This window comes from Nyctibius grandis, chromosome 8 (assembly GCF_013368605.1).
Source record: "Nyctibius grandis isolate bNycGra1 chromosome 8, bNycGra1.pri, whole genome shotgun sequence".
NCBI classification, from domain to species: Eukaryota; Metazoa; Chordata; class Aves; order Nyctibiiformes; family Nyctibiidae; genus Nyctibius; species Nyctibius grandis.
The window spans coordinates 31,784,039-31,797,510 of NC_090665.1; the positions used below are offsets into that span (position 1 = coordinate 31,784,039).

The 13,472-nt window shown below is 37.0% G+C and overlaps 1 protein-coding gene across 1 annotated transcript in view; it reads left to right on the plus strand.

The window, feature by feature from the left end:
• Positions 1-252: 252 nt before the first annotated feature.
• Positions 253-13,472, plus strand: part of HFM1 (helicase for meiosis 1) — a 38,722-nt gene continuing 25,502 nt past the window's right edge. Inside the window, exons 1-10 of the mRNA XM_068406774.1 lie at positions 253-323; positions 720-841; positions 3,998-4,319; positions 5,098-5,363; positions 6,759-6,806; positions 8,520-8,590; positions 9,781-9,913; positions 12,161-12,312; positions 12,658-12,735; positions 12,874-13,035. Of these exons, the coding sequence (XP_068262875.1) occupies positions 253-323; positions 720-841; positions 3,998-4,319; positions 5,098-5,363; positions 6,759-6,806; positions 8,520-8,590; positions 9,781-9,913; positions 12,161-12,312; positions 12,658-12,735; positions 12,874-13,035 (1,425 nt within the window). The remainder of the gene's footprint in view (positions 324-719; positions 842-3,997; positions 4,320-5,097; positions 5,364-6,758; positions 6,807-8,519; positions 8,591-9,780; positions 9,914-12,160; positions 12,313-12,657; positions 12,736-12,873; positions 13,036-13,472) is intronic.

Genomic DNA, 13,472 nt, shown 5'->3' on the forward strand with positions numbered 1-13,472 from the left:
TAAAGTGCTGTCCTACAGGATTTTTTGGTCGTAAGTAATAGGAGCCATATTTTGTCAAGAGAGATTTTCTTTTTGAAGAAGAATTAAGGATGCAGGCAAGAGCTCTAAAAGAAAAAAATCTAGAAATTAAGTATTGGCACTTAGAACTAATAAGCTTTGTATTGCTTATACAGGTTCAATTCTAGTAACTTCAGTGTCACAGTTCCTTGTGCTGCATTTTGCAGATTAAGAGACTTCACATTTGATCTAAAAATGTTCAACTATGCAGACACGGTCTTTTCATTGGATAATTTATTTTATGAGAGACCAGATACGAGACAAAGGTAAATCTTTATTGTTAAATATATGTAATTGTTTTCCAAGTTTTTCCACACTCTGAATCATTTTACAGCAGATTTTTTTTTTTGTAACTCCATTTTCTGCCTACCAATAGAAATGTGGGGCTAGAAATTTCCAGGTTCATAACCCAGACTTTGAAATGCTTTTCCAAGCACACTGAAGTTTGAATGATGCAGGTGTACATTAGGGCTATAAGAAATACGGGTTAGCAGAAGTTTTGACCCTTAAATTTTCTGTGATTAAAAATCATATGAAGTAAAGAATAAGAATATTTTTAGCAGGAGAAACAGCAGGTTGTTTATGATTAGTGATTTTGAGGTAGATGTTGTGGAGGGTGCTTAAAGAATGCTTTCACCTTATATTTGTGTGTTTAAAAATAGGTATCTAGAAAATGAAGAGCTTAAGATTTGTTCTATTGCACCTGCTCCAGCTATTTCTGAAATTCCAGCTGCAGAGGAGTTACAGAGAGAACTAGAAAAAAACACAACCAACACTCCTAAGGGTAAAATATCATAGAATAGAATCATAGAATCATTTAGGTTGGAAAAGACCTTTAAGATCATAGAGTCCACCCATAAACCCAACACTGCCAAGTCCCACTAAACCATAATATTTGACGTTCATTTTGAATGGCTTAACAAATAATTAGCTTGACAGATAATTCCTTCTCTCTCTTTTAATGCTGTGAAATATGAAATATTCTAGGTATGCAAATATAGACAGTGAGTATATTTTAGTTGAGAGTGATGGTCTTATATATGTTTGGAGTATTAGCAGTCCTCTTTGGGCATTTACAGGCTACAAGTTTACTGTGCAGAAGTGGGCAAGGTAAGAAATATGATCAAAATTTCAGCTACTCCACATTGTTCCACGAAGCATCATAACACAGCAGGAAGCAGCTGTAAGAGCATAATGCAACACATGGATCTGATGACCTGTTTCCCACCCAAGGAACAGCAAGTTTATATGAACCTAACTTTCTTCTTCCCTTCTGGGGCTTTTTTCAAATTGCTATTTAGGAGGCCAAATTTGAATCTGGCCATTGATTGCTGCTACATGGAGTATTCTTTCCATCTAGACATTCAGGATCACCTTAAGGAAATTTATTTTAAAGAATTTGGTGTCTTTATCTCTGTCAACTAGATTTCTGCATCTCTTAGCTACTGTGGTGATTTATCATGTTCTCTATTTAGGAATTATATTGTTAAGACAGAAGAGCATTTTTTCTACTTTGTGCAAGAGCAATCCCATTAAGGACTACTAATTCAAATAAGCTTTCTGGTGTTTGTCAGTTAGAACTGTTGGGGTTACGTCACACACAGGCCATTGTAATTTTAAGTTTCTAGGTGGCTAACTGAAATTAACAGGCTGTGGAACAGAGCTGTTCTGTAATCTTATTGCATTCAGTTGCTTATTTCTGCTCTTGCCTTCCGTTTGCTGGCAGCAATCACAGAATCACAGAATGTTAGGGATTGGAAGGGACCTCGAAAGATCATCTAGTCCAATCCCCCTGCCGGAGCAGGATTACCTAGACCATATCACACAGGAATGCGTCCAGGCGGGTTTTGAATGTCTCCAGAGAAGGAGACTCCACAACCTCTCTGGGCAGCCTGTTCCAGTGTTCGGTCACCCTCACCATAAAGAAGTTTTTCCTCATATTTATGTGGAACCTCCTGTGTTTCAGCTTGCACCCATTGCCCCTTGTCCTGTCAAGGGATGTCACTGAGAAGAGCCTGGCTCCACCCTCATGACACTTGCCCTTTACATATTTATAAACATTAATGAGGTCACCCCTCAGTCTCCTCTTCTCTAAGCTAAAGAGACCCAGCTCCCTCAGCCTCTCCTCATAAGGGAGATGTTCCACCCCCTTAATCATCTTCGTGGCTCTGCGCTGGACTCTCTCTAGCAGTTCCCTGTCCTTCTTGAACTGAGGGGCCCAGAACTGGACACAATATTCCAGATGCAGCCTCACCAGGGCAGAGTAGAGGGGGAGGAGAACCTCTCTCGACCTGCTGACCACACCCCTTCTAATACACCCCAGGATGCCATTGGCCTTCTTGGCCACAAGGGCACACTGCTGGCTCATGGTCATCCTGTTGTCCACTAGGACCCCCAGGTCCCTTTCCCCTACGCTGGTCTCCAACAGGTCTGTCCCCAACTTGTACTTATACATGGGGTTGTTCTTGCCCAGATGCAGGACTCTACACTTGCCCTTGTTATATTTCATTAAATTTCTCCCCGCCCAACTCTCCAGCCTGTCCAGGTCTCTCTGAATGGCTGCGCAGCCTTCCGATGTGTCAGCCACTCCTCCCAGTTTTGTGTCATCAGCGAACTTGCTGACAGTGCACTCTATTCCCTCATCCAAGTCATTAATGAATATATGGAATAGTACTGGTCCCAGTACCGACCCTTGAGGGACTCCGCTAGACACAGGCCTCCAACTGGACTCTGTCCCATTGACCACCACTCTCTGGCTTCTTTCCTTCAGCCAGTTCACAATCCACCTCACTACCCGATCATCCAGACCACACTTCCTCAGTTTAGCTGTGAGGATGCTGTGGGAGACCGTGTCAAACGCCTTACTGAAATCGAGATAGACCACATCCACAGCTTTACCATCATCTGTCCACCGGGTTACATCCTCATAAAAGGCTATCAAGTTGGTTAAGCATGACTTCCCCTTGGTGAAGCCATGCTGAGTGCCCCTAATGATCCCCCTATCCTTGATGTGCCTAGAGACAGCATCAAGAACAAGTTGTTCCATCACCTTTCCGGGGATGGAGGTGAGGCTGACCGGTCTATAGTTACCCGGGTCCTCCTTCTTGTCCTTTTTGAAGACTGGAGTGACATTCGCTTTCCTCCAGTCCTCAGGCACCTCTCCCGTTGCCCACGACTTAGCAAAGATGATGGAGAGTGGCCTAGCAATGACTTCCGCCAGCTCCCTCAGCACCTGCGGGTGCATCCCATCAGGGCCCATGGATTTATGGATGTCCAGGTTGCTTAATTGGTCCCTGACCCAGCCCTCATCTACCAAGACAGATTCCTCCTCTATCCTGACTTCTTCTGGGGCCTCAGGGGTCCGGGGCTCCTCAGGACAGCCTCCAGCAGTATAGACAGAGGCAAAGAAGTCATTCAGTAACAATGCTTGTATGGTCAGCCAGATCAGGACACTGATGCTGCTGAGAACTAACCCTGCAAAATGTGATACTTAACCAAGATGACTATGAAACCAGCCTGTCACTTACTTCATTACGAATTTTGCCTGTTGAGATTGCAGGGTTTATTTCTCAGCTCTTTGTAGTAGGAACTTCAAGCTTGGTCAGTGTATCATTTTTTTAAAAGAACATCTTTATTCTGGGACAGGGTGAAGAGTTTCTATCTTAGAAACTACCTTGTAGTTCTGAGGAACACTTTTGCTCCATTACTTTGTATAGGAAGCATAGAAGTGACCCTATTTTTATAATTTTTAGTTGACAACAGATGCATTGCATTCATCAGCATGAGTCATAAAATATACATTAGAGTTCTTGCAATAAGATAGAAATATCAGTTCATATAATATATGTGAATTTGGCTTATTCTGTGGAAGATATTTAGTAAAATGACTATGAATAGGAATATGAATATTAATAGCAATAATACTTTATTGGTTTTGTAGGAGGGAGAAAGCACCAGAAGTTTATACAACAAAGTAAGACTAACACTGAGGAAGTAAATGATAAATCACCAGCACCTGTTCATTTTGGCATAGCTTCTGAAAAAGAAGTGCTCCAGTTAAGTGTAGGAGAAAGAGAGAAAATTAGTTTTCCATATGAAAGTCTGAAAATGGTTTCATTGTTTCTCTCTTCTGACCAAGATAAATCTAAAACAGGAACAAGGGTTTCTCAGCAACCTGGTGCAAATTTTTCACAAAATAAAATATTAAGTAATTTTCCAGAAAACAGTGATGATGAGAGTGTCCATTCAACATTAAGAAAAAGGTATGTGTCTAGTCAATTCTGGTACTTTACCACCTGTCAGAATCATATTATTGTTTTAGATACATTTGTTAAACACAGAATTTTGGATCCTTCAACTGAATGTACTTTAACAGGGCTCCAGATACTAATTCTTTTCAGTATAAGGAGAAAAGTTATTTCCTTTTGGCAATATTTTAGTACTGTAATTAAATGTGTTCTGAGCTCAGCCTCTTTTATGAGAAAAGTAAGGAGAAGATTTGTTTCTTTAGTTTAAATAAATTGTTAGATAACAAAGGTTTTTCAAAATACTATTTTGAGTTCTTTATCCACATGGTAATGAGCAAGAAGGCTAAGCTCACTTGCTTTTCAGAGCAGATGTCAGCCAGCCAGGAATACCTTGAGCAGTTATCAACATGATTTCAGTGCTGCCAGGAGGAGAGGTTTTACAGATAAACTCCTCTTCTATGCCCAGCTCTTCTCATTCCTCAGAACCTATATGCCTCTATTGTTTTTACTTAGGCAGAGATGGACAGTTAATCTGCTACTGGGATTCAGAGCCCATCTGGACAGGCAGTTTATTGTTTCAGGTTCTTTCCCGAATGAAAGTAAAGTTAAAATGTATCTTGAAAGGAGTCCTCTTCAGGTAGAAGAGTATCAGATCAAATAGAGTTAGATACAAACTTTTCTTATGATTGTATCTTACTAGTTCTGCTTCTAATACAAAGGTACATATTTTTCAAGTATTAGAGAAACTGTGTAACATTACAACAAACTAATGAAAATCCTGGATCTTTTGCAGCTTATTTAAAACGTCTGGTTATATGTATAAAAATACAGAATTTAAAGATAGTTCTGTGGATGTGAAAGAAATTGATACTTACTTAAATACAAGTGAAAACATGAAAGAAGTGAGAAAAGAAGGTTTATGGAGAAATAATCATCATGCTCCAATAACTAAAGACTCAGATTTTACTCTGCATAGGGTAAATGATGGAGACATCGTGTCTAAAAATAGAACTAAAATGAAATCATTTTCTAATACTTCAGAGATTCTGGATATGACAGGTAATTATTATTACTCTATTTCAAGAAAAATAGTCCACTGTCTGTCTTTGGTATATAATAATAATGGATATCCATGATCTGAGGTAGAGTGAAGAACACTTTCCCACCAGCTCAAGGTGAGATAATTGGCTAGATTTGATAGAAGATATTGCAATTCTATGTAACTTAATTGCATTGCTGTTTAATATGAGCTGGGTAAACAATTTATGAAGAAGAGTCACATTTTCAAAAGTGCAAAGTGACATAAACCTTTTTAAAAATGTCACTTCAAATTGGTCCCCTAAACAATTTGGAAAAGAGCAGCCTCGTCCCTTTATGTCATAAATGGTCTCATCTTCATTTGAAACCAGAAATTGAAAATGGAATGTTTATTTGTGATGTGGCTCTGGAGGCAAGTGGTGAGAATTTTGATGAAATAATAAAATATTTGTTTTAGAAATTATTTTTGTTTTCCAATGGTTTTTAAATACATGTGATTTATTTCTAGATTGTAAGCTTTTTTGGGAAAGGGACTCATTGCATCTGTGAAACGTATCTTGTGTACCTGGCTAACTGCTACAGAAATATGGAATAGAAGGATAGTTCTAGCACAAAAATGTAGGGCAGAGCTGTGGCTTAAGATGAGATTTGGAGGCGGGTCAGGAATGGAATTCTGATTGCCTTCTGAGCAATGGTGACTAGATTTGTGGATGAGGGGAGAGCAGTGGATGTCATTTACTTTGACTCCAGCAAGGCTTTTCCTAGAATGGATGTAAAACTGCATGGGTTAAAAAATGGTCAGGCTCAGAGGGTGGTTGTTAATGGGTCACACTGCCCACATGCCTGCCACAAGTGGAATACTGCAGGGATCTGTCCTGGAGGAGGGGCTAGCAGGGACAAATGCAAAGTCCTGCCACAGGGAAGGAGAAGAGCCCCCTGGGGTTCTCCTGGGATGGACTGGCTGGGGGCAGCTCTGAGGCAAAGTGCCTGGGGGCTGGTGAGAACAGCACGCTGAATGTGAGTGAGCAGTGTGCCCCAGCAGTCTCGAAGGCTGACAGCATCCTGGGCTTTGTTAAAAGGAACAAAGCCAGGAAGTTGAGGGAAGCGATTATCCCCTTCTTCTTGGCACTTTTGAGACCACATCTAGATACTGCATCAAGTTTTGAGCCATCTGGTACAGGCAAGACATCCTTAAACTGGAGTGAGTTCAGCAAAGGGCCACCAAGATGGTCCTTTCAAATGATGAGCTTGTGAGCTCCCTGTCCTATCCTGTCAGCTCCTTCTGTATCACCTGGACCTTGTTATAGCCTTGCAGCTCCTCACAGAACACATAGCTTGGGGTCAGGAAGATATTTTTCATGGTTATTCGTTGAAAACAAGTCCAGTTTTATAAATGTACTACTTTTATTTCTTTAGGAACTACAGGAAGAAAATTTGAAATTTTGAGGTCTGTTACAGAAATACGTATCCTTATATTTGCTGTATCTGATTTACTGATTTTATTACAATGCTTTTACATTTACAAAATTACAGTGTTTAATTTGTAGCCATAGGAGCTCATGCATTACACTGTAATAGTTTTGATTTGTAATGTAATGCTGAATAGGAATCAGATGATGAATAGGTGTTTACCCTTTGGACTTCCGAAGTGAGAATGAAAACACGACAACTTATAGATCATTCATTGCTAAGCAAATATATTCTCATTTCAAACATTCAAATTTTATCCTCAAAACTGTTTATTTTTAAAATGTAAAATGTAAAATTTTTAATTTGCGTAATGCAGATTTTATATGCAAAGGCACATATACACATATATCCCTATACACTTTAAGGGAAAGGTGAATTATTTAGGCTTATTAGGAAAACTAAATCTTACTTTTTGTCCCATTTTCTGAGGAGAAAATAAACTTCACATATTCTTTATAAGTCTGTATTTATGTTGTAGTGTGCATACAGTATCTTTTCATTCTTTAAGCAGATTTTACAATCATTTTCCTTCTTCTTGGCACTACCTGGAACCCATAACATAATTAACCATCCATCTGTATCTGTCAAATTTTTTTTGCCTTTTTACACATTTTGTTTCTAGTAACCTGTCAAATGGTAGATTAAATATCTGGAAGAGGAAATATCTAAATTTAGACAGCTTACATTCATGTGAATAGCTTTAAGAAGCATCATAATTTCCAAAATGAGTAAGGACTCAGTTGTTCTGAACTTGCCAATTACAGGTAGTTAATGTTCTGCATTGTGAAAATAGATCACATGTTTAGAGAGGGAATTTTAGACAAGGATTTTTTTAAAAAGACTTATTTTCTTTAGTCTAATACTACTTGCTTATCTTTTACCCATTTTTTAATGTTTATATTTAACTACTTTCATTTCTTGTTTTGCTCCTTTTCCTCTTTATTTAGTCTTTTAATGTAACATCAGTCTGAGGCTTCAGCAGTTAGTTGTTCTTGTTACTGTTGGTGTTATGTCTGACTCTGTGTGCATCCTCAGCCTGATCGGATGGTTGCAGTTAGTCTGCTTGTGTGGCTTCAATGTAAGTCCAGATGAGGATCAACTCACTCATTTGGAATTGTAGTGTAACAGTACTCTCTCTTCCTCTTACTCATATTTTACATAAGAATGTTGTTGTCTGAAGAATACACAATATTAGCAATTGAAAATATCTTTAAAACCACTGTCAGCGCTAAGAGATTGTAGGTGAATTTCTTTGCTACTGTTATGACTGCACATACAATATAATGCTAATTAAGTTGTGTTATATTACAAATATAATGTGACCATTGCTCTGCTTGCTCTTATATCTGGTTTGCAGTGTAGAATAAAGCTTTTGTCCCTTGCAGTTTCACATTCCATAATTGTATGCAATTCCATGAAGCCTATGTCAGGGAGGAGATTCTTGATTATTGGTATAATACTGAGACCTGTCTAGTAGGTAGTGGGTTTTTTGGTGAAGTGGAATATATTGCACACCAAGAATCTAAATAAAGCTACTGAATCATTTAATAGGTTAGTTTTTGATAATTTTTTACAAGCCTGTATCAGTGAAAGATTGCTGCATGTCTTTTAAGTTTGCATTTAAATTACGAGAGAGATGCACTTACAGTTCAATAATAAAATTTATATTTTTCACTCAATTGTTTTAAATTCCTTAATGCTGTCAAGCGACCCAATTTAGAAGTATTTTTAAGGAGTTCCCATATTTTAACTATGCACAGTCTAAAGCTTTGGATGATGTAAGTATGAAACATTAGCTGCAGTTGCAAGTAGTACTTTGTAGATAAACTTAAATGATACTTTCATATTTAGAACTTAAAAGGGGTTAGAAAACTGTAATATATCTAGAACCTCTTCCTGCAATAGCTGAGCGAGGTTGTGCTTAGCTGGGAGAAAGGCCAGAAGAACTTTTGAAAATGTTTTTCTCAGTTTTAAATACATTTGTTGAAGATGTGAATTATATGTGTATTTATGCATACAGATTTGAAATATTTTTAGAATTATTTTCTCAGGAAGATTAAGAAAAGCAGAACTTCAGAGAAGGTTGTCCTTTTGGAGAAGTGATGTTTGTCCATACCCTTTTTATCAGCTATGTTCTTTCTTGAAAACCTGAAACTTATTTTGAAAGCAACCAATTTGAGTAAGATTGTATTATAGGTACTGCAGAGAGGAGATACAGGTTCCATCAGAGTCTTCAACACAGCATTTGAAATTTTTATTCAACTCTAGGGGAAATCCCAGTGCCATTCACAAGCGTATCTAAGCATGCTTTTAAGCTACTTTTGATGTTGCAAATGTTTTTGTTTGAATTTCTTATCCAATAAGTAATGTTTTATAAATAGAAGATTTTTAAGAATGGTGCTTAGATGAGCAGAATAATCTTGTGTTTAAATTATATGGGAGCTGTATTTTTACTTTTTTCCTTACATTTTTAGTTTTATGTATAGATTTGGAGTATTTTTCCTTACTTCCAAATTTGTGTTTATTTTCTGATGAGAGTTATACATCGTATTGGCCTGTAAAATAATTTTGTGTGACTCTTTGTTCCTAGGGTTCCTAGAATAATGGAAAACCATAGCTGTAAGCAAGATTTACTTCCATGAAAGTTGCAAAAACAGAGTTCTGAGGACAATGTTTTTTTTAAAAAAAAAAATTTTAATGGCTCCTTTATTGGTACACCTAAATATAAACTTGTTTGTAAGGTACCAGGAAGGACAAGGTTTGCTTATCACTCACGTAGAAGGCATGACATGTTGTTAAAAAAAAAAAAAAAGAGAAATCGGCATATTAAAAAGGACTACATATATCGATGTAATAATGATTTCCTTGGGTTGTTTTACCCTAGACAATGCTTTTGATGCTTTTGGAATGTATGAATAGGTACAATGGATAGCTGTGTTATATTTACTACTTTGCAACTCTTTCCTAGCTTCTTTATACAGATAGGAATTTTGTGATTTGTGCTCCAACTGGCTCTGGAAAAACTGTCATGTTCGAGCTAGCTATTACCAGATTACTCATGGAAGCCCCACTGCCTTGGTTAAATATTAAAGTTGTTTACAGTAAGTATTATGCAGCTTTAAACACTTTGACAGCAATAGAAAATGGCATTCTGTAAATGTGGAGATCTGGAGTGAGTGCTTTGATAATATTGAAATTAAATATGTTAAGAAATTGTGACCTAACTCATTCTTTAAAAAGTTGTTTCTTTTAGGGTTGGTTTATTTGTGATCCCACTGTAACTATTATTAGTACTTAACAGCACTGTGTAATTGTAGTGTTCAGCATTGCCTATAAAAAAAAAAAAAAAATAAAGAGTTTGTCCTCTAAGAAGGCAAGATGTACATGAAAAGTGAAGAAGGATGCAAAGGAAACTAAAACAAATTCTTAGTGGCAGAGACAGAAATCATGCAGTATCTGTTGTATGCCTGTCTGTTGCTCTCAGGATCAAGTTTTCCAATATTCACTTACCTAGCAAGGCTTCATGCTAACTGTTGCTTTCTGTCTTCTAGTTCAGAGGCAACAGAGCTGTGATCTTCATGAGTTTAATTGATCTGAGTAGGAACTAATGAAAACACTTGAAGATAGTCACAACAATTACACTTTTTTTTTTTTCTTTCCTTCCTGGAGAATTGAGTTCATATCATGTAAATCAGATGAAATTGGTGGTTTTGTCCCGGTTTTAATTAATACATACAGTGATATATTTGTCAGTCTTTACAAATGGTTAATCTTTATATTTACAAAAGTTTCAGCCTAATTATATTCTTTTTAAATTCCAGTGTGTTCAAATTCTTACAATAAAGCTAGTGTTGATTTAGAGTTTACTGTGTATTGTAAACAAATCTTTTATAAACAGGCATGTGTATAGTTTCTTTGTCAGCAGATCGAGGTGGAGCATTTGAGTGTGCTGTAATGTTTTTGGTTGCCTTGGTAGAATTGATATAAATTGGCTAGTTGGAACTTTCAGTAAGGAAGCAGTTACCTGCTGGTGGAATTAGATCTGCTGACCTTTCCAGGTTTGACAGTGATGGAGAACACATGTCAGTTTTCTGAATGTTGGAACAGAGGTGTTAATCAGATTATGTACTGCCAGAGCATGCTCTGGTACCTGGCTTGTCAGTGGCCCAATGTATGTGAATTAACTTGCAGTAGTTGTGTAACTTAGAGTGGTTTCCCAGTACCTTTAACACATGGCTAAAGATTGGTGACTGAAGTTCCAGGAGCAATCACTAGCTTCTTGCATTCTTTCATAGAGAAAGATTATTGCTTTTGCAATTTTGTAAGTTACTTGCTGGTAGCTTAATCAGTTTTCTGGAGCTAGTGATATTCCCTGCTTTATAGGCCACTGATATGCTCATGAGATTTTATACCTCTTTCTGAAGCAGAAATTAGTTCTTTAAATCTCTTCGTCTTAGGTATCACTTGTCACCTGATATGCAGAAATGGTTCATATTCCAGTGGCTCTAACTAGCCTAGAATGTAATCACTGCAAAATGTATTTAATTACTGCTGGTTTTGGATCTCCTCTTCTTTCACTTAAAACACTGCATTTTCCATATAGATTACCTATCCAATATAGACTTACGTGTGTTGCTAGTGTCAGTCCTTGTAGAGAGTGATTTCTAGAAATCAACCTCCATCTGCAAAAGTATAGTATGTATCCTCAGGGGAAAAAAAAATATGAAGAAATAGATTGTTTTAGGAGTCTGTTCATGAGGACCAGCATCAGAACTGCTACCTGCTGTGTTAGCTGCTCAGAATGACCCTGACTACACTTAACTGTACATTTGGTTTAGATGGATTTTGATTTCTTCTGGTATTCTCTCACTTGCTCGTGGATGGTTTCTCATTTATAACCCCTTTTCTCGCTGAATACAGAGCGCTCAAATCATTCTGAACTGGAAAAAGGTTGGTATTCGTATGATCTTCCACTAGAAAATATTTATTTCTGTGTTTTTTTCTGTCTGTGAGAAAACCTTTGATAGCTGAATGATTGTTTCCGTGTGGGATTGAGGAAAAAATCAGGATTGAGAGGGCATAAATAATCTTAATTAATGGGTTCTGTTTCTGATTGCTAATAGGGAAGAACTGGGGCCCAAAGCTCAACATTGATCTGTGCACATGGAATGGGATAACAAGGATAATAATACCAGTTACAAATTTTATTGTTCTGGAAGCAAAGCTGACAATTAGGGAAATTAACTTCAAGAAGACATCTTAAAAATGTATGCATTTAGCATTTTTAGCAATACAGTGGAAGATTTTATTTTCCTGATATAACTCTGATTATTTTGTGTTATTTTTAGTGGCTCCAATAAAAGCTCTATGCAGTCAGCGTTTCGATGATTGGAAAGAAAAATTTGGACCTATAGGACTCAGCTGCAAGGAACTGACAGGAGATACAGTGATGGATGATTTATTTGAAATATATCACGCTCACATTATTATCACTACACCTGTAGGTTTCAATCCCAATTCTTACAAAAACCTAGAATAAGCAGACATTAGTCTACTAATTGTATGCTACTAGGACTGCTCCTTTTTTTGTATTAAATAGTAATTTTATGATCCTTATGCTTGCCTGCATGCTGCTGTGCATACCGTTAGTTCATATAAACAACAGTTAGTAATACAATAATGTATCAGATGAAACATACATAGCATTAGCTTGAATTAATTTAACTGATTTTATTTAAAGATTTATTAAAGTTTAGGCATGTCTGCCTGTACTGCACTTCTGGCATGTGTTGGCTTTTGAAACATCTTGCCCCTTCTGTTGTTTTGGTGGTTTTTTTTCTCCTAGGAAAAATGGGATAGCATGACTAGAAGATGGAGAGACAACTCTCTAGTCCAGCTTGTACGACTGTTTCTCATTGATGAGGTAAGAAAATCAATGTTTTATATGCACTGTTTTTGTTCTTGAAGATAAAAGGAAGTTGAGAAAATATAACATTTATTTAACACATGTATAGATTGTAACTGGAGAAATATTTAGCAAATCTTTTTCAATTCCTAATAGGTGCATGTTATAAAGGATGAAAGCCGTGGTGCAACATTAGAAGTTGTAGTCAGTCGAATGAAGACTGTTCAGTCTTCTCTTGGGCGTCTTTTAGAGAATCATGACATTGTTCCTCCCTTGAGATTTGTAGCTGTTTCTGCAACAATCCCAAACGCTGAAGATGTAAGAGTTACATTTTAACTGTATTTTAATTAATGTAGTTGTATTTTATGGAATTTACCTGAAGTTATAAATTCAGATTGATAAGAGTTGTCATTTTGAAGCTGTCAGCTGAAGACAGCTGTGAGGTTGATGTTAATGTAACAAATGACCTACAGCTGCATGGAACTACCAGCCAAGTATGAACGTGTTCAGTTTTAGATTTCTGTTAGTGATTCTAAGTACAAACCACAACAGACTTGAGATTTCAGTCCAAATTATATTTGTCCTGTAGAAAGCAGAACTTCACCTGTGATTTTAATGATAAAAACAATGTTAAATGTGTTAATAATTTACATGTGACAAACGCTAAGTTAATTATTGTGTGATGCAGTTAGAGCAGAGCGTGATTAAAAGCAGAAATTTATCATTTCCATTCTGTTTCTTCTTTATTTTTAAAG